The sequence below is a fragment of the Anolis carolinensis genome, chromosome 2, assembly GCF_035594765.1.
Source record: "Anolis carolinensis isolate JA03-04 chromosome 2, rAnoCar3.1.pri, whole genome shotgun sequence".
NCBI classification, from domain to species: Eukaryota; Metazoa; Chordata; class Lepidosauria; order Squamata; family Dactyloidae; genus Anolis; species Anolis carolinensis.
Window position 1 is genome coordinate 287,087,716 of NC_085842.1, and position 21,141 is coordinate 287,108,856.

The 21,141-nt window shown below is 42.6% G+C and overlaps 1 protein-coding gene across 1 annotated transcript in view; it reads left to right on the forward strand.

The window, feature by feature from the left end:
- The window catches only part of arhgef28 (Rho guanine nucleotide exchange factor 28), a 158,954-nt gene that overhangs the window by 11,827 nt on the left and 125,986 nt on the right, over nucleotides 1-21,141 (forward strand). The window contains exon 2 of the mRNA XM_008102965.3: nucleotides 16,223-16,266. Within this exon, the coding sequence (XP_008101172.2) occupies nucleotides 16,223-16,266 (44 nt within the window). The remainder of the gene's footprint in view (nucleotides 1-16,222; nucleotides 16,267-21,141) is intronic.

Here is a 21,141-nt window from a genome sequence, read left to right on the forward strand (position 1 = left end):
AAATCCCAAATTGCAAACAGATTTTAAAAACAATGTGTTTTCTTACAGTCTTTCTTGTAGAAGGGAGAAAATTGCAATCATTACTTACAAGAAAAAAATTAGTACCATCCCTACTGGCTGCTCTGCCCAGAGAATGAGTCCCCTCAGGGAGAAAGGGTGGGTTACAAATAAAGATGATGATGATGATTATTATTATTATTATTAATGTTATAGTAGAAAGGCTCTTGTATTTCATTTAGCATCTATTCATGGTTAAAATGACTAAAACCAAAGTCCCTGTTTGCTGAGTTTCATCAACAACAAAAATTTGGAATGTAGTAGTTGTGGGGCTATGGTTCTTAGCGCCCTTCCACACAGCCATATAACCCAGAATATCAAGGAAGAATAACCCACAATATCTGTTTTGAAGTGGGTTATCTAAGTCCACATTGCAGTATATCCCAGTTCAAAGCAGATAATGTAGGGTTTTATCCAGCTATGTGGAAGGGGCCTCAGTTACATATTAAAAATTATTTGGCTTTTGTTGAAGTTCTTAAAAATGGGTTTTTAACTTTTAAACCTTTTTTTTTTTTTGCTTTTGGTTGTGGGTTTGTGGTTTCTTGCAGCTGAAATCTTCAGTCTGGTATTGTATTTACATTAATTGTTGTTATAAATACACTTAAAAAAGAAAGTTACATTTACTGAGGATTTCTTTCTGTTTTGCTGAGACTGTTCCATCAGGTTTTGTTGAGTGTTAATGTGGTCATGGGAGAAGATTTACAATTATTTTCATTTTACATATTGCTGGTATGGCTGATTACAGGCGCTTTGTTGTTAATTGCAGCCTGTGATTTTATGAAATGCCACACCCTTGTAATGAAGTCATGCTGACTTGCCTGTGGTGGTGATGGTGGTGAGGAGAAGAGACATTTCCAGGGGTAGGAATCATGTGGTTCTCCATGTCTTGTTGAACTGGAATTCCCATCAGCCCTAGGCAGCAGGAAAGGAAGGTTGGGAACTATAGTTCAGTATAATCTGGAAGTCTTTGATTACCAGTCTTATCTATAGCTCGACATCTTGACAGAAGCAATTCTTAATTCACAGAAACAAGTTTATATAGTTAGACCTCCATACCCATGGATTCAGCATCCATGGACATGTACATATGTACGTTTTATTAATTATCCCATCAGCCGTATCAAAACATTTAACAAACACATTTAACACATACAGCATACAACCAAGATTCAACCATGGCTTAAAATATTTGAGAAAAAATCCAAAAGGCAAACTTTGATTTTGCCATGTAGGCATATATTGCTGTAATCTCCTGCCAACTGACAGATCCCCAGGATCTCTCCAGAACTCATTGGAGTTGTTTGCTATTTTATCTAAGATACGCCATTTTACATATTTTTCTTGAGCACCCATGGATTCCCAGAGAACCAAACTTTGACAGATACCAAGATCGAGCTGTGTTTCTAAAATTGACTGATGTTTCTATGAACATCTGGGGACAGAGACATTCTTAGTGCAGTAGAGATGGAGGCAGAGACAGATTCACCACTCACAGTCTCTGAAGATAAGACAGACTTTTTTTTTTAACAAGTGGACCTCTTCTTATGTTGTTAGTCACCTCTGATGAGATGAGATGCATGAAATGTCTATTTAAATGTTAGTTATTATTTCCAAGTTTCCAAGTGTGCATCTCTATCAGCTGAAATATGAGCCTATATATAAACATATTTTGTCCTCTTCATTGGTAATGCATTTCTTTCTGGCAAAGGCTACGTGATTACCCTAAGTTTAAGCGATCACTGCTGGTGTTTTTTTGTGTGCTTTTAGGCATAAGGATTAACATTTTACTTTAAAAAGGAGAAAAATAAAGTTCCCAAGTTGCTGAAACTTTCTCCTAATACCACATTCCACACTTGCTAACAGAAGGCTATGTTTGTGTGGCATTTTGGCATATTGATACGGTCTCCCTAAAATTTAACAAGAAGACTGAATGAAGCATTTAGTCTAAAATTGAACATACTGGAATGCCACTGCTTCTAAGTCACTGTTTCACTGCTCTGGTTTTCTTCAGCAGAAGCCGTTCATAACACTGGGAAGCATTCAGTAATTACTGGCTGCTGAGAGGGATGTTGACTTGGGAGTGGAAGAGAGTATGCATTACTTCTTACATATTTTGGGTCATCTGTGATTAATCTCTAGCTGTAACCTGCAGCATTTTTGGTCAACTCATTGATTTTGCGTACTGTGGTTGTATCTTAAAATAAACAATTAAGGAGTCTACTACACCAGCTGTGTGTACCAAAGGTTGAGATCCCTTTCCTTAAAAATTATCCAAAAATGTTGTTAACATTTGATATAATGATTATAAAGGATGAGTATCCTTAATCTGAAAAGCTTGGATCAGAAGTGTTATGGATTTCAGACTACTTATCACTTAAATAGTTTATTAAAAATTAAGTAGCTCTTTGTTTCTTTACTGGTGACCAAAAAAATCACTCGTGGTAGTCCATTCACACAAGATTTACCTTCTCCATTCACTGAAGTCAGTTCTCCTTATCTATTCCAGTAAGACCACCTGTCCCTGGAGAAAAAATACCCCTGAAAGTGTGCAAAGGCTGAAGAGGAGAAAATGGTGTTTCTGTTTCCATTAATGGAGGAAATCCCAACAATAGAAAGATTTTATTCTACTATCACTCATTATGTATTTCTGCTTCAAGTAGTCATTTTGACTTATTTAATCCAAAGAGTAGTTTTTTAGATTCTTTGGAATATGGTAACCTGTATAAAGTTTTATTCTGTAGTTAATTCATCTTTACTGGGGCATAGTGCTGAATAACTGTGTTTTTCCTTTGTGTTTAGGAAGCAGCTGGCAGGGCCAGTGGTAGGTGTTAATACAGGGCTATAAACAATAGCAGCTCAAATGTTTGTGTGGCAGTGAGGGAAGGATAAATAAAGTTAATCTGTGTGTCCAGCTATCACTTTGCCAAGTATTATTATGTGTTGTGTACTTTGCTTAATCAGTTTTCTCTCTGTGGTGTGCAAACTAAATATGGTTTGTTAGCAAAATCCTCTCGCACCCTATTCAGACTATTTTGGTTCAGCATGTTGACACAATCTCTTTTGTTTTATACTTCCAGGCAGGGAGAGATAACTTTCTTGAGGCTTTGCTCCTGGGGAACTTTCTCATATGCTGCAGATAATGCATACCAAGGAAGTTAGCATAATAAAGACATGAGCTTGGACATTTCTTTTGAACAACTAATTTGTTACTGTTGTGGTTACAAGCCCACCACCGTAGATATTTACAGTTAGAGTTGCTCTTGAAAATATTTCCATCCTCTTGTTCAAAGGTAATCACATAGTTACTTTTTAGTGTTTATAAAAAATAAGATGCTGTGAGTTGCAGCTTGTGGTACCAAATGGATTTTTTTTCATGTCAGGAGCATCTTGAGAAACTGCAGATCGCTTCTGGTGTGAGAGAATTGGCTGACTGCAAGGACATTACCCAGGGGATGCCCAGATGTTTTACCATCCTGTGAGAGGCTTCTCTCAGGTCCCTGCATGGGAAGCTGGAGCTGACAGATGGGAGCTCACCCCGCTCCTTGGATTTGAACTGCCAACCTTTTGGCCAGCAGTCCTGCGGGCACAAGGGTTTAACCCATTATGTCACCGGGGGCTCCACCAAATGGATTCCTCTGGTGACATTGTGTACATCTGTAGCTAGAGAAGTAAAAGAAGGTGTAACAACACTATGTTCTTTTATCAATGTCGTGGTAATTTTATTGTCATAGTTCCATCCTAAGAAATTTTGAAATTTGTAGTTTGATGACGTATTTAGGATATTCTTCTGGAGAGCTTTAGTGCTCTCCCTTGAACCTAGGTATGTGAGTGTCTGTCTACACTATAGAATTTAACTGATTTGATCCTCAAGCCATTGTTTCACAGAAACTGTAGTCCTCACATTTCGTAAGGATAATGAAACAGACAACTGTGTATTGAAGATGCACCTGGCAGTTTTGTAATACAGTAGAGTCTCACTTATCCAACACTCGCTTATCCAACGTTCTGGATTATCCAACACATTTTTGTAGTCAATGTTTTCAATGCATCATGATATTTTGGTGCTAAATTCATAAATACAGTAATTACTACATAGCATTACTGCGTATAGAACTACTTTTTCTGTCAAATTTGTTGTAAAACATGATGTTTTGGTGCTTAATTTGTAAAATCATAACCTAATTTGATGTTTAATAGGCTTTTTCTTAATCTCTCCTTATTATCCAACATATTTGCTTATCCAACATTCTTCCGGCCCGTTTACGTTGGATAAGCGAGACTCTACTGTACCACAAAAGGAGTGATACTCGCTTTCATTATATAACATTAAATCAGCTATTACCAAAAGAAAGAAAATCACAAGTAATTCATCCTTTACGAAGAGTTACATGTGTAAAAAATGCCTGTTTTGCTGTATAATGTATCTCATCTTATTTTGGGCAGATTACTGCAGGCTGGCATCACTTTCAGCTGAAATTAAATAAATACCTTGATGGCTTCTGCTTCAGCTTGTTGAGATTTATTCTGGAATATTGGCTTCTTTTTCTTACCAGATTTAACCCACAATGGCCTGGATCTCACTATCCAGTCCCGTTTTAAATTTCTTGATAACATTCAGAGAAAGAATAGTGCTAATTGCTTTAGGAAACAGTTTTTTTTAAAAAAAAATATCTTCATCTTTACTTTATCTTTGGTACAACCCATCCTCAGTCATTTTTGCTACTTTATGTGCATATAACCAGCTCAGAGTGCAGTTCTGGTATTTTTTCTTCTTCTTATGACAATAACAAGTCTTATTCAAGCCAAAGAGGATCAATTCTATGTTCTTCTGCACGTTCCTTTCAGGAAATACTGTTATTAATTTGTATCCTTACTGAGACTTGCATAAAGGAAATCATGAGTGTGTTTGAAACAATGGTGGCTGGCCTTTTGCGTTGAGGACATGCAAATGTTCCCCAGAGTGTTTCATGGAGCTTTAGGCTGCTTGAGATACAAACAAGAGTAATATAAGCAAGGCTATTGGATGTCTGTCTTGCTACTACAGTGCATTTAGAAGAGGAGGGTGGCGGTTTGAAAAAACAGCATTGTCGGTACTAAGGAGACAATCATCTTATTTTAAAGTGACACTAGTGAGCATTTTAGTATAGGAATCTGAATAATTTAGGATGTGTAAGCTGAACTGTCTTGCACAGAATTTAAAAAAGAAAAAAGCTTCCATTTAGTTTATTGAGGGGTATTTTTCTCATACCAGTGAGAATTCAACTGTATAGATGATTAGGATATAATGTCATGATCAGTGATGGCCCACAGATTCGTTCCTCTTGTGAATTAAGTTGAAGATTTGCTCATTGAAGAGAACAAGTTATTTTTAAATGACTGAATAAAATTGGAAATTCAAGATTAACATTTTTACAGCTTTGTTTATGAAACACTGAAGTGACAATGGATTTTAAATTGTTCAGTTGATCCTTTGCCCAATTCTTGTTCTCTTGAACTTTTGCATAGTTTAGACTGCAAGTTCCAAACTTATACAAGAATAGTTCCAATTGGGATGAATTGAACTAAGGAGTGTTTGATGTCTCAGTAGTCTCAGTAAATTATCTCCCCCACAACATTTAACCATACTGGTTCTTCTAGACTGACCAGTAGTTCAATAAATTTCAGGGTTTCTGTTTCAGGATCTGATAGTTTGCGATGGATGTTTATGTTCATACATCCAGTCATACTCCAAACATACCAAGTTTTGGTCCTAGTTTGTTGCTGGCTTAGTGGAGTTTAGCTCAAGCCCTGACTTGATTGCTTCTTTTAGTTTTTTCTCCCATTTGGGGTGTGGTTAAGTTGTGACATGGCTAAAGTTTCAGAGAACATCACTTCTGCTTTGCTGAAAAACATCAAAGTCCATGTTTGTTTCAATATACCACTTTTGCTGTGACAAAAAAGACCGTAGAGGTAAAACACCACAGATTAATTGGGACTCTTGACTGTTTGTCTCAAAATTGTATATCCCAAGTGCTGAAATTTGAAGAAAGTATGTATTCCTTTTAAAATGACAGTGTTGCAAAATGTCTATATTGTGGGCTTAGTTCTGTGTGGCTTCTGTAGCAATACCTGCAATACACAGTGGACCTTAAGTGTTGAGACGTAGGAGAGCTAAACACATCTTCAGAGATATATCACTTACTTCATATTTATCAAATGCATTGTGCATAGAAGGCCCCAGCTCCAAATTTTGGCATCTCCATTTAAAAAGTATTATGTAGGAGGTGATAGATAAGAAACCTGCCTGATACAATGGAGAGTGCTGCCGCTCAAAGACAATAGGTAAAGGTAAAAGATTTCCCCTGACGTTAAGTCCAGTCGTGACCGACTCTGGGGGTTGATACTCATCTCCACTTCTAAGCCGAAGAGCCGGCGTTGTCCATAGATGCCTCCAAGGTCATGTGGCTGGCATGACTGCATGGAGCACTGTTACCTTCCTACTGGAGCGGTACCTATTGATCTACTCACATTTGCATGTTTTTGAACTGCTAGGTTGGCAGAAGCTGGGCAAATACTTTGGTTTGGTGTAAGGAAGCTTTCTTTGCATATAATAGCAAATGCCTCTGAAACATGCATTAAAATAAAACACATATTTCAGTTAAATTGCTTGTAGATTTATAGTAATAACTTTATTCTTATATCTCGTTACCATCTCCTCAGAGGGACCTGGGGCAGCTAACAGATTGCACAAGTGACATATAAAACACTTGCGACATATAAAACATCAATTTAGACTCAAACAAGCTGCGATTCTCTAACTGTGGTGGGAAATCACTGGCATTTATAGTGACTCTTATCAATTTTATAAGGATTTCTTAGGCAAGGAATACTCAGAAGAGGTTTGCCATTCCCTTCCTCTGTAGCCCAGAGTATCTGGTATTGCCAAATATATGTATTCCACCTCTAAGTCCTGGCCAAGCCTGGTTATTCTCAGGTTCTAAGATCAGATGGGATCGGCTGCTTTTAGGCTCAAAATTGGCATTATGTACTTGTAAAGAATTAACTCATGGCCTTTTTGCTATTGACTTAGGTCACAGAGATAATTCTTTTCTTGTCTTCGTGCAATCAGATATCATTGTAAATTGTAGTTTCTTTACATCAACTTTGAATGGCAAGATGGAGCAAGTAGATAAGGCAGGGGAAAGAAACCTGGATGGGTTTTAAGACACACTCAGAGAGACACTAACAGATTGCTAGCTAGATGGGCTAGATGGGCCGCCCCAACTTGTCCCCTGAACATATACAAATACAGAACACACATACACATGGCTTTGAACATCAAAAATGCTTTGATAAAATGCCAGTTTGAGTAAACTCTGAGTCTCTGAGTAAACATTAGGTTTTCCCAGTGTTCTTTCTTAGGTTTAAGACTTAATAGCTAGTTTTGGAGAGCCTAGAATGGGGATGATTATTAGGGGAATCTTCATAGCCATGATTCAACTATGCAGTCTAGAAAATAATTTTTTCTTCGTGTACTCTGTGAATGCACACTAATGGAGAAGCTGCGCCTGCGCAGGTTCCGACGGAAACTCTTCCAAGCTGAAGTTCAAATTTTGGCGGTAACCACGCCCCCCTTCCCAAGGGGCATATAAGGCAGCCCCAGGCGCCCGCTCTCCAGTTCCTTTTTTTCCGCCGCAAGGTTCACTTCGGACTCTTCGCATGTCTACTACTCGTTTCAAGCGTTGCACGCAGTGTGCTGCTAAAATTCCTGACTCGGACGGCCACGCCAAGTGCCTCTTCTGTCTTGGCGAGGCTCATGTGGTCAGTACCTGCCGTTTTTGCCTAGCTCTCACGGCTCAGGCCAGAAAGAACAGAGCCGCTAGGCTTAGAGCGGCGCTCTACGAAAAATCTCTCGCGCCAGAACCGACTCCGTCGACGTCGGGTACGTCGGCGTCCTCAGCTTTGAGAGCTATGTCGGCACCACCAACTAAGCCTCCGGCAGCCAAGGCTTCCTCGGTCTCGTCCAGAGCGTCCAAGACCTCCAGGGTCGCTAAACCGGTCAAACCACCGTGTACTGTGACGACGGCGACCGTGTCGACCCGCTCCGGAAAGGTGGGACCTTCCTCGACGTCGAGCTCTCTGGCTTCGGTGACCTCGATCCGCTCTCGTATCGGTTCCCCTCCGTCCTCCTCTGCTATCAAAATAGCCTTTAAAAGGGCTCACGAGGAATCTCGTCGAGCGCAATCCGACTCAGCTGTGGTTCCTCCCACACCTGGCAAGTCCTTGAGGGTTGCATCCAAGCAACCGCCGGCGAAGAAACGGCTAACTCAGCGCTCCTCCTCCTCGGCCTCCTCAAAGAAAGACCCGCCATCTTCCTCGACAACTTCCTCGAGAAGGTCTTCTCCTATTGTACCAGCCCAGAGGCCTAGAGATGTTTCTCAGTCTCCATTGCACCCCCTGTCTGATGGGGAGCTGCAGGACTCACCCCACCACTCTACCCAAACGGTGGTTAGGGTGCCGGTGCCGGAGCCCCTTGCGCCGCCTCGCTCGTCGCGCCAACAGCTCTTCCCTCCCACCTCGACACCGGAGCGTGGCAGACAAACGGCTCGCCTGGCTCGGGCAGCCCAGGCCTCAGCCTCTAAGGACATTCGGCCTCCGGCCCTCTCTTCCCGCGAGGCCTTGCCTCCTCCCGAGACTGTGCTGTCTTCTCCCCCTCAGTCCCCCCAAGGGGCTGAGGAGGAAGATGTTGATGTCGACCGTCCAGACTCTGTCCTCTCGGCCTCGGTGGTCTCTCTCGGTCTCGACCTCTCTCCTCCCCACGACGCGTATGAGGCGGACCCGCCTTCTCCTACTGACAATGTTCGTGCTTTCGCTGAGCAAATGGTCAGGATGGCCGACGCCCTGGGTTTGGAGATCAAGCAAACCTCCAAAGCAGTGTCTGACCCAGTCTTCAAAAGGGTGCAGGCCCAAGCTCCGCCGGCCACGCTACTCCCCTTTCTGCCTTATCTGTTGGACGTTATCCAGGCCTCCTGGAAAAACCCTTCCTCCATTCCTCCGACCTCGAAGAGGATCGAGACTTGGTACCGTACCGACGATGATACCCTGGAGTGGCTCAAACACCATCCCGACCCTAACTCCCTGGTCGTTAAGGCCTCTCAATCCTCAGGTCGTCAGTCGAATACTCCGGCCGACAGAGAAGGGAAGCGCTTCGACGCCGTGGGTCGAAAACTTTATTCCGGAGCCCTTTTGCTTTGCCGCATGGCGAATTATGGAGCCTGCATGGGTGCCTACCAACAAATTATCTGGGAGAAGGCGCAGCCCTTCTTCGCTAAGATGTCGGACGAAGACCGCTCCGTCCTCACTACCCTCCAACAGGAGGCAGACTCGCTCGCTCACCACCAAATACAAATGGCGAAGCATACAGGTGATACTGCGGGTAAAATGATTGCCCACGCGATTTCCATTCGCCGCCACGCCTGGCTAAGGTCTTCGGGTCTCTCCTCATCTTCCAGACAGGTCATTGAGGACCTTCCCTTTGACGCGCTCGGACTGTTTCACGCCGGTACCGATGACAAACTCAAGTCTAATCATGACTTTAAAATTCTTGCGTCTAAATGTGGCGACCAACCTCAACCTCAGCGCACTCGCTGGTTCCCGCACCGTTCCCGCCGTTTCCCGCCGCAATCTTTCAGACACCATTCTTTCAGGCGGCCTTCGGGCTCGAACAATCAAGCCCATCACCAACCTCGCCGGGGACCTCATCCGCAAAAGCAACGCGGTCGATCCACCCCTGCTCCTCCGCAGCCTAATCGGCGTACCTGACGCCAACTCCTGCCAAAGCTCCTCGCCCGCTACCGTTGTAGAGCCCACGCTGCCTCGTCCCTTCGGTATCTTTGCAGACCGACTAGCCCCTTTCTACAATCAATGGGACTCTATTACTTCAGATGCGTGGGTTCTCCGCATTGTCCAAGACGGCTACGCCTTAGAGTTCATGGACCTCCCTCCTACAGGTCACGTTCTCCACTCAAACCCTTCCCCAGAGATACTGGCCGAAGTCGAAGCGCTACTGGCCAAAGGCGCTATCCGTCCCTCCCCTCCCGAACTGGACCCTCTAAGTTTCTTCTCCAGATACTTTACAGTCCCGAAAAGAGGAGGCGGGCTACGCCCGATTCTGGACTTAAGGGCACTCAATATATTCATTCGCCCCTCCAAATTCAGGATGGTCTCTATTGCCTCTATCCTCCCGATGCTGCAGCGGGGAGACTACTTTGCCTCCATAGACTTACGAGACGCCTACTTCCACGTGGCGATACGAGAGGCGCACAGACGGTTCCTATGCTTCAAAGTTCTCGACCAAACCTACCAGTTTACCGTTTTGCCCTTCGGTCTCGTCACGGCCCCGAGGGTCTTCACCAAGGTTGTCGCCGCCGTAGCGGCTCACCTCAGGCTACATGGCATCACGGTCTTTCCTTATCTGGACGACTGGCTTCTCGTCGGACCCGACCCGGTTCTTCTCCAAAATCACGTCTCTTTCACGCTGCGTCTTCTAAAATCTCTCGGCCTCCAACTCAATTCCGAGAAGTCAAATCTCTCCCCGTCAACCCGAATCCGGTTCATCGGGGCCCTCTTCGACTCCGTCGCAGAGACTGTGTCACTTCCGTTCGACAGATTCCTGGCTCTCCGCCACCATATCGCCCTTTGTCGATCTGCCCGGAGGGTCAGAGCCCGTGTCATTCAGGTCCTTCTAGGCCACATGGCCTCCACGGTTCTCACGACCCCGTTTGCCAGGCTGCGCCTTCGGACCCTGCAAAGGTGGTTTATAGACACTTTCAAACCGTTCCACCACCACAACTCCAGATACCTGTCGGTACCGTCGTCCGTCCGCCAGTCTCTCTCATGGTGGATGTCTCACCAAAACGTGTGCAAGGGCCTTCCTTTCCATCCAGCCCCGCCATCGCTAACCATAACCACAGACTCCTCCACCTACGCTTGGGGAGCCCACATGAACGGTCTAACGGTTCAAAATCTTTGGTCCCCGTCAGAGAGGGCCAACCACATAAACTTCCTCGAACTTCTTGCCATTCTCAAAGCCCTAAAAGCATTCTCCCCCCTCATCCGCCACAAGTCCATCCTCATTCAATCGGACAATCTAGTAGCAGTATTCTACATCAACAAACAGGGTGGTACGGGTTCGAGGAAACTAATGCTCCTCTCCTCTCGTCTCTGGATTTGGTGCATAGCCCACGGCGTACAGATCTCTGCAATCCACCTACCGGGCGCCCAAAACGGCTTAGCGGATGCCCTCAGCAGGATGACTTCTTCCTCTCACGAATGGAAGCTCGATCCCGAGGTCCTCGACGGTCTGTTCCGCCTCTGGGGGCGCCCTACTCTGGATCTCTTCGCGTCTCCCCACAACGCCCAACTACCCCGCTACGGAGCGAGGCTCCCCCCGAACTCTTTCCCCGGCTGCCTAGGGGATGCCTTTCTTCTGGACTGGTCGGCGGAGATGCTTTATCTTTTTCCACCGATTCCCCTCATACCGAAAGTTCTCGAAAAACTTCTCTCGATCTCGGTCACGGCGATTCTCATAGCTCCGGCCTGGCCCCGCCAACCGTGGTATCCAGCCCTTCTTCGCCTCTCCAGAGGTTCGTTTCACCCTCTGCCTCTCTCGCCGCACCTTCTCTCACGGGAGGACGGCAAAATTCTTCACCCGGACCTTTCTTCCCTTCATCTCACTGCATGGAAGATTCTTACCTAGCCTCTCTTCCGCAGAATCTGCGAGACGTCCTGCGGGCAGCCCATAAGCCGTCTACTACCAAGGCTTATTCCTACAAACTCTCTCGCTTTCATGCCTTCCTTCGATCCCGTAACGTCGACACCTTCCCGACCTCGGTATCGGTGGTCCTCGACTTCCTCATGACTCTCGTCGAGAAGAAACTTTCTCTTGCCTCTATAAAAGCTTATCTCGCAGCTCTTTCCTGGTCCTTTCAGCGCCACGGCCAGCCATCTCTTTTTTCTCACCACCTGATCAAAACCTTTCTCCGGGGCTACAATAACATCTGCCCGCCGTCGCTACCACCTACGCCGGGCTGGAGCCTCGAACTTGTACTTTCTCAGCTGTCTTCTGCTCCCTTCGAACCGCTTGCCTCGACCGATCTACGCCTGCTCTCCTGGAAGTTGGCCTTTCTGGTGGCGATCACGTCGGCACGACGGCCATCCGAGCTCGCTGCCCTCAGAGTCGACGAGCCTTATCTTCGTTTCCACCATGACCGCGCTGTTCTTCGCCCGGACATTACCTTTCTTCCTAAGGTGGTGTCAGCCTTCCACCTCAACCAGGACATTGTCTTACCAGCTTTCTTCTCTAACCCCTCCTCTCCTCTCGAGCAAAAACTGCACCTTCTCGACGTTCGGAGAGCACTTCTTTTCTACAGGGATCGTACTAAGGACATTCGTAAGTCACAAAGACTCTTTGTCGCCTATGCCCAGGACAAGTTGGGTAATCCCATTTCTTCCCAAAGACTGTCCCACTGGATCGCTCAGGCCATTGAGTTGGCCTATGAACTAGCCAAGCGACCTCCCCCTCCTTCCATCCGCCCGAGGTCGACTAGGGGCCTCTCGGCGTCGACCGCCTTCCTTAGGGGTATTCCGCTTGACTCCATATGTAAAGCGGCTATCTGGTCAAACCCTCTCACGTTTGTCTCTCACTACAGGCTGGACAGTAAAGCCCTTAAAGACTCGGCCTTTGCAAGATCAGTACTCTCATCTTGCCTCTCCTGACTCTCAGACGTTTTTTCTCTTCATATTCACCCACAGGTGACTCTCTATACCTCTCCTTCAAGTTGGACGGGGTTTTTTCCCCATACCTGCCTCTAGGGATATGTGTTTTTTCCCATGATTGTATTGAGCAGTTGCTCTGTTGCTTTGTTCCGCCTCGTTGGCCCTGGCGGATATGCCAAAGACCAAGATGTGTTTGTCCCTCTCCCCCTGGGAGAGCGTTTATATGCACTACGCAATTGTGTATTTTTCTCTATCATGTTTATTGAAAAATTCCTTCCATGTTATGTTCTTCTTCTATGATGCTCATGTTGCATTGCACTGGTCCTTTCGGACAATTTATTGCACTGGTCCCTTGGGACGGTTGTTTTTTCTATGTCCTAATAAACATGTGTTTGGACATTCACTGATTGTCGAGTTTGCCTTGTCCCACCATCCGGGACCTTAGCGTGTTAGTCTCCATTAGTGTGCATTCACAGAGTACACGAAGAAAAAGGACAGGTTGCTCACCTGTAACCATGTTTCTTCGAGTGTACTCTGTGAATTCACACAAACCCGCCCTTCCTTCCCCTCTGGCAAACCTCTCCCTTTCTCGTTGCCTTGGCGGCGTAGGAACTGGAGAGCGGGCGCCTGGGGCTGCCTTATATGCCCCTTGGGAAGGGGGGCGTGGTTACCGCCAAAATTTGAACTTCAGCTTGGAAGAGTTTCCGTCGGAACCTGCGCAGGCGCAGCTTCTCCATTAGTGTGCATTCACAGAGTACACTCGAAGAAACATGGTTACAGGTGAGCAACCTGTCCATCTAGTCTAGACTGACTGAAAAAAGACAAAGAGGATTAGATACTATTTAATCAATTTCTCTCTCTCTTTCCCTCAAACTTTGCTTTTGTTGATGCTACACAATACTGTATTCAGGGCGGCATGTACTTTTTAAAAAAATAAGCAAGCACTGTGTGCCATGTGATCCATATTTTGTATCAGGAAGAGTGGAATTATACACAGCTGCATAGATCAAGTACATTTGTATCCTTTTATATAATTCTAGAAGAATAGTAGAGGTTATTGGCATCAGACTCATCTGATTTTTAAAGCTAAGATGGGTCAACCCTGCCTACTGTTTGGATGAGAAACCTACCAGACAATACCACGTGCTATTAGACTATATTTAAAAGGAAAAAACCTGATAAAACACCTTTGAGTATTCATTGCCTATGAAAACATATACTCACTATAACTTGACAGGCAACTTGAAGGTACACAACACACGCTCATACACCAGGAAGCCATGCAGAATTTTGGAACTCCAGCCCAATCCCTCTGGAAATCTTTCCAGGTTTTTGCCAGACATCACCCACACTCTTTGAAACATATCTATTTCAGCCCAAACCAGCTAGAAATGTACTGGTCTCTGTTTTTAAAACAAAGTTCAGGAAACTAAATTCTACATCCAGTAACTCATTTTGTGATTTCCTTGCAGACTGAGATATGCACACACTCGTTGATGTGTTTGATTTTTTTGAAAAAATTATGTTTCAGTAATTTTTTTTTTGCAAAGTGGTTTCTGCGCTAGATAAAGCAAACATTAGTCTCCAGATGTTTATGCTGATTTGATAAAATCTCTAGTATGTATCCAAGGGAGGCAAGTTGTCAGAACTGGCTTTAACTTTGTGGGAGCACCTGAAGTAAGGTAAAGTAAAGCAAAATAAAGTAACTTGAAATAAAGAGTCTTTGGTCACTCAAAAGATTGGAAGTGTAATTCGAAACACAACCGGAGAAGGCCACACCTGCCAGAATTTAGGACTATCCCTGAGTTCCTTATATTCTCTCACTTTGCATAGAGAAACATAGCATACCAATCTCCAAACTGGTTTTCCCCTGAGCTAAATTGGAGCCAGACTGGAACACTGTCTTCTCCTGACTAAGTTCCTTAAGAATTCTGATCTATGGCAAATTTCTATCAGGGGAGGGACATGGGCGTATGTACGAAAACATGCACTGCAGCATTTTAGGCTGTGACAGGGAACCTGAACAGCCAAACCAGCTGTGCCAGGGTTGTTTGAATCACTGAATCACATTAAGCCCCTTTTATGAGAAAAAAATAAATTGCAGTAGGAAGTATATAATTAGATTCCATATCTTTTAAAGAAAAATTATGACTAAAGTACACTGTATCCCAGACATGAGCAAACTTTGGCCCTCCAAGTGTTTTGGACTTCAACTTGCACAATGCCTAATAGCCGGTAGTTGAAGTTCAATACACCTGGAGGGCTGAAGTTTTCCTATGCCCACTGTAGTAAAGGTAAAGGTTTTCTCCTGACATTAAGTCTAGTCGTGTCTGAGTCTGGGGGTTGGTGCTCATCTCCATTTCTAAGTCAAAGACACCTCCAAGGTCATGTGGCCAGCATGATTGCATGGAGTGCTGTTACCTTCCTGCTGGACCTATTGATCTACTCACATTTGCATATTATTGAACTTCTAGGTTGGCAGAAGCTGAGTCTAACAGCGGGAGCTCACTCCGCTCCCCAGATTTGAACGGCCAACCTTTTGGTCAGCAAATTCAGCAGCTCAGCAAGTTTAATCTGCTGTGCCATCAGGGGCCTGCTGTATCCCATACATATTCCCTATGAGGCTTATCTAAATGTAGCAGGAAATTGTATGCTCTTATCATCTCAATTTTTATGTAGTAGAACTGGACACCTATGCAAAGTTAGTTAAAACACAAACATAGACCCCCATTTGATTAATTCACCAATTACAGTTTGTTTGTTGCAATTTACAATTTGTTAACTGTATGTTATAAAGAGATATGTTGGTTTGCTTCAACACTGAGGGTTTGGCTAGGACATTTTTGGTAAATGATGTTTACACAGAACTTCTGTCATTTTGCTGCTTTCTATAACATGAGGAAACATATTCCAAGAAGTTTTTGTTCTCCAGTTAATGCTTGCTATTAGCTTTTCATTTGTTCAAATAATCTCTTTTTAAAAAACTACATACATGTTATATTTTTAGAACAGAAATGCCATAAATATTTTACTGTGCTTCACTTCAATGGCAAATATTAATAGGTAAGGATACAAATTAACAACTCCTATACAGGGTATGTTTTAGAAGGTTATTGTGACCTACGGTGAAGTTTTTATGTGGAAATGTATTTAAATTTAATCAACTGTCTTTTTTAATTGGATGAAAGTACCACTTTCATCCTAGTTCCGTCTTTGCACCTGCTATGTTCTCTTTGTCATGAAGAAATGTGTAAGGAGCAAAGGCTTGGAGAGATGTTAGGAAATGGCTTGAGGGGTTATTCAGCTGCCATGGTGATGGGTTTAATACAAGATTCTGAGCACCACACAGAATAGTGTCAATGCCTCTGAATGAGTGAGTGATAATTACTTTGGTTTACTCTGTTTGTAGATGCTGCCACGATGGAATTGAGCTGCACTGAAGTACCTCTTTATGTAAGTTCCCCAACATTAGGCTTCTGCCCTCAAAGGTCCTTTCTTTTGTTTTGAATAGGGCCTTATTGAGAGGCAGCCTGAATGAAGAAGCCAAACATTCTGTGTTCTGTTTGACGAGATTGTAAGCCACCGAACGCTACTGTGTCATGGGAGCCAGCACTGCAATAATGTCTTGTACACATGTCATGGCCTTGCTTTTTTGAAATCATTACAAAATAATAGCTGCATCTTGTTTCTATATTATTGCCCTCCAGGGTCATTTTAGCTGGTAGTATTTAGAATGGAGATGCTAACTTCATTCAAAATACTAAAAATCTCCCTGGTTACAGGAGATAATTCCCCCCCCCCCCCAATTCAAATGTTTTATCTCTGTCCCTCTTACCATGCTAAACCCAGTGAAATAAATGATCACGGGAAATTATTGGGATTGCATGAGAGGTTGGCATAGATTATTTAACTGTACAATCCTCGATAATGTTTTTAGTTAATTGGGACCTTTACATGATTGATATGATCAGCCTATTCTCTAAGATTGCAATCTTAAAGACATCTATTGACAAGCAAGCTTTATACAGAGTCCTACATGCTTTTCTTCTTGTGAAAGGGCTCCTTGCTCCATCTGCTGCTCCCTGCTTATCATATAGTACATCACCCTTTCCCCATCCTGATATGTTATAGGTCTGTTGGGCTACAAACCTTTCTTTCATGAGGAGAAGACAGCTCAGAGGCTGTAGAAAAATGCCCTTTAACCCTCCCTCCCACCTACATATTCCACATATTGGGTGACTTTAAGCAGAATAGTGACTAATTCAAATATGATAAAGAATATTGGAAAAGCCTTGAAATCATAGAATTATTTCTTGAATTTAAATAACCTGGTATTGAATGAACAGGGGAACACACACAAGTTTGTCACAATTGCGCTACTGAACAGCAAAGGGCTATGTCAGAGCTGGCCTATTACTGGTTTCTAATGCAGAATATAAACCACTCAGGAGTTTCTTCCATTAGAAAGTTCCTTTCTTATTAGTCCACCTTTCATGGGAGACACAATAAAGGCTGTATTTAAATCAGCCCCTGAAAGTGGTTCTTTTGTCCATTTTCCCTGAATAGATTCTTAGCTTATTATGTTTGGCTGAAATTCTATACATTTGGGTTGTGAAGACTTCAAAGAGGTGGAGATGATGAAAATGATCTTCTACTTGAGTTTCAGACTTTTTAAAAAGGTGGCATAGGGAAAATTTTCAACAGGTGACACCCATGCATTTTCAGTTTTTGTTTTCAAGGAGAGATGAACAGTAAAGCAGGTTACTCAGCTTGATGTTCTGCACCCAACAGAAATTGAACTTGGTATTATTCTGAGTCAAGAAGGTCAATAAAAATCTCTCTATGAAAGCTTAAAGGTGGGATGGTGAAGCAAGGTTGATGGAGTTCAAATGGCAGTGTTTGAACTTGATGACTGCACTGAATATTAAGTGTGCAGGTGTGTTGAATCACCTTCAGCTTTAAACCAATTTTTCAATGTGTAAAGAAAGTTATTGGATGTCTATAACAGTCAGTTATCAGGATGCTATTAATAAATTGAATTGTTTTGAAATGAATAAGAGAAGTAAACATTTTAAATAAAAATAAACATAGTATCATTATTTCTTAATGTTATAACTATAAACAGCATGTTTATTTTTTACTTTGGGGTAGCTATGTTAGTTTGTTGCAGCATCAGATAGAAGTTGGCCTTTAATATACTACTAGATTATTCATTCTTTGAGCAATATTTAATTAAGAGTTTACATGGAATGATTGTAAATCATCCCCTACCTACCTTTCTCCAACCCAGCTGACATTCAACGATTTAAAGTATTTTTTCATGTCAGGAGTGACTTGAGAAACTACAAGTCTCTTCTGGTGTGAGAGACTTGGCTGTCTGCAAGGATGTTGCCCAGGAGACACCGGGATGTTTGATGCTTTTACCATCTTTGTGGGAGGCTTCTCTCATGTCCTCGCATGGGGAGCTGGAGCTGACAGAGGGAGCTCACCTGATCTCCCAGGATTCGAACCGCTGACCTTTCGGTCAGCAGTCCTGCCGGCACAAGGGTTTAATCCATTGCGCCACTGGGGGTTCCTGTTTAAAGTATAATCAGACAATGCTATCATAGACCAGTATTCAAAAAGTGTTCAGCATGATTGCTTCCAGGATATCATGTAGTTCAGTAGCATGCCATGTCTAAAATTTACATGTATTAGGTATATTATGAATGGATGTCATGTAGTCTCAAAAATGTTTTCAGCAATTTCACTTTTGCCAAGGTCAAATCCGTGTGTCATTTTCTGTAATGATGCAATGGTTCCAACAAAGCTTGTGAATTCTTCTAAGACCTTGCTGTCTCTATCCTAGCTGCATACATTTTCATTTTCTTTATCATAAATTGAGGAAATTAGTAAAGCACTTTGGAAGTAAGAAGCTTGATTGGTTATTTTTAATTAATTGAAGAATTTCCAGCTAGAATGGAATTATTTTAGGACAACCAGCCCATATATGTTTCAATGTACCACATTATTATAGCCTCGCCAGCATCTACCTGGCAAATTCTTATTGATATAGTCTTAAGGGGCACAGATGCCAGCAATACATCATGTTAATATTCTCCTTTACAGTTGTAGATGGCAACAGATCTCTAAAACCTAGTTTAGGTGGTCTGTGCTCCAGGTTCAGCTTCCCATACACCTTTAGATCCTTTATTAGACCCATATATTGTCTCAAAATTGTTTTATAAATCTCAGGTGCTAGTCCCTCAGTTATGTTAAAATTATTGAGGCTCTATGTCTCAAAGGTTGTAAAGGCATGTGGTGGACCTGCATCTCTATATAATTTATTCTAGAAGCAAACATGAGGACTTGACATTTTTTTTTTTAGCCAAATGGGACTAGGTATATTTTTCAGCAGTTTTTCTGCTGGCTTTTTACTTATACCAGTCTACCTTTTATAAACAAATCTCTAAGACTGTATTTGCCACTTTTTTCCAAACATCAAACTAGTTAAATTTATAACCTTGTTGAAAATAAGGATGTCTTAAGAAGGGAGATAGAGGGGATTGAGTTGGAGCAAATATTTTAGCATAAGTAAACAATATCCTGACTATCTCAAACAAAAAGGAATTCTCAATCTGCTTCATTTCCCCCCCTGAAAACTGGTGGAAAGATAAAGTCATCAGCTATACCTAAAATGCCATCTCTTTCCATTTGAATCCATGCAACCGTTCAATTAAATTTAGAAAATTTTGTCTACTATACCACTGAAATGCCAAATAATATTTCATTAAATTAGGAATTCCAATCCTTCAGGTTTTCTCAAGGTCACCTCTCAGGCTGAGAGAGTGTGACTTGTACAAGGTCACCCAATGGATTCTAATGTCTGAATGGGATTGCAATCCAGTTCTCCAGAGTCATAGTCCAGCCCTCAAACCAATATACCATGCTGCCCCCCCTCCCCCCCCCCGCCCATTTCATACTAGGCATTTAGAGTCAGTTGGTAGTCCAGGTCAAAGCAAATGGGTTTGAATTATATATCTTTTCTTAAAATGTAAAATGTTCCATAGGTCCTATGTCTATTTTCAGCATGTAAAGCTCTCTCTTCCATATTACATTTAATTGCTTAAACTAAGCTTTTCTATCCAGTTGTTCCCTAGCTTGTATCCAAGGCAATTTATAGAACACAAAGAAAAACTTTGAAACAACATAAAATTGCTACTGAAAATTTAACGTCTGCTAGCACCTCTTCTAATGTTAGATTTTTAATATCTTAAACTCAGTTGATACCTCTAATAGAATATTCACAATGCTGTTTAAATGTGAATGGAACCAGAGTTTACCTGCTGCCTTGGTGGTTTGAGAGTTCAAATCTAATCTAAAAAGATAACATTTCCATGCTTTGTGTGGGACAGATCTTGCCAGAGCTGATACAATGTAGTGAAATGAATGTGAAGTGCAAAAGCTAGAATGCCCAGCAGTAAGAACAGGTTTAGAGCTTTAGCTTGCTGGACTGCTGTGTACAATTGATTAGAATGAGACAGGTTTTTCAGGCGGATAGAAATGTGTGATCTCATGAAATAAGTTTATTTTATCAAATGTAAATATACATTTAACGTTCAATGACAAAGGGCCAGTTTTAGTTAAATGTGTCCCGATATGCATAATCTTTTATTTTCATTCAGCAGTCATTGTAAAATAAGTTGTTTCCTTTGTAGTTTGTATTTTGAAGATTAACTTTCTTTCTGATTGGGTCTAGTTCATTACAAACTGTTTCAAGTTGAATTGGAATATTTTATCTTGTTATTCGTTCATAAGGAACCCACGGTGGCGGAGCGGGTTAAACCACTGAGCGGCTGAACTTGCTGACCGAAAGGCTGGCAGTTCAAATCCGGTGAGCAGGGTGAGCTCTTGTCGTTAGCCCCAGCTTCTGCCAACCTAGTAGTTTGAAAACATGCAAATGTGAGTAGATCAATAGGTACCACTCCGGCGGGAAGGTAATGGTGGTGTCTATGGACAACGCCAGCTCATTGGCTTAGAAATGGAGATGAGCACCAACCCCCAAAGTTAGACACGACTAGACTTAGTGTTAGAAGAAAACCTTTAGCTTTACCTTTATCTATTCGTTCATAAGTTATCAAATTTATTTCTTAGAACGTTCACTTGTTCTCTGTTCTAGTTTCTGTAGAATTAGTTGAATACTACTGTCAAGTAGCACTATTTTTTTAAAAAAAGAATTATAATGAGTTTCACTAGCTGTGTCAAAAAACCCACAACAACATAAAAAACAAAGCAAAAAAAAAAGGAACAAAAAGGAAGAAGGAGACCAGGAGCATGATACAACCTGTG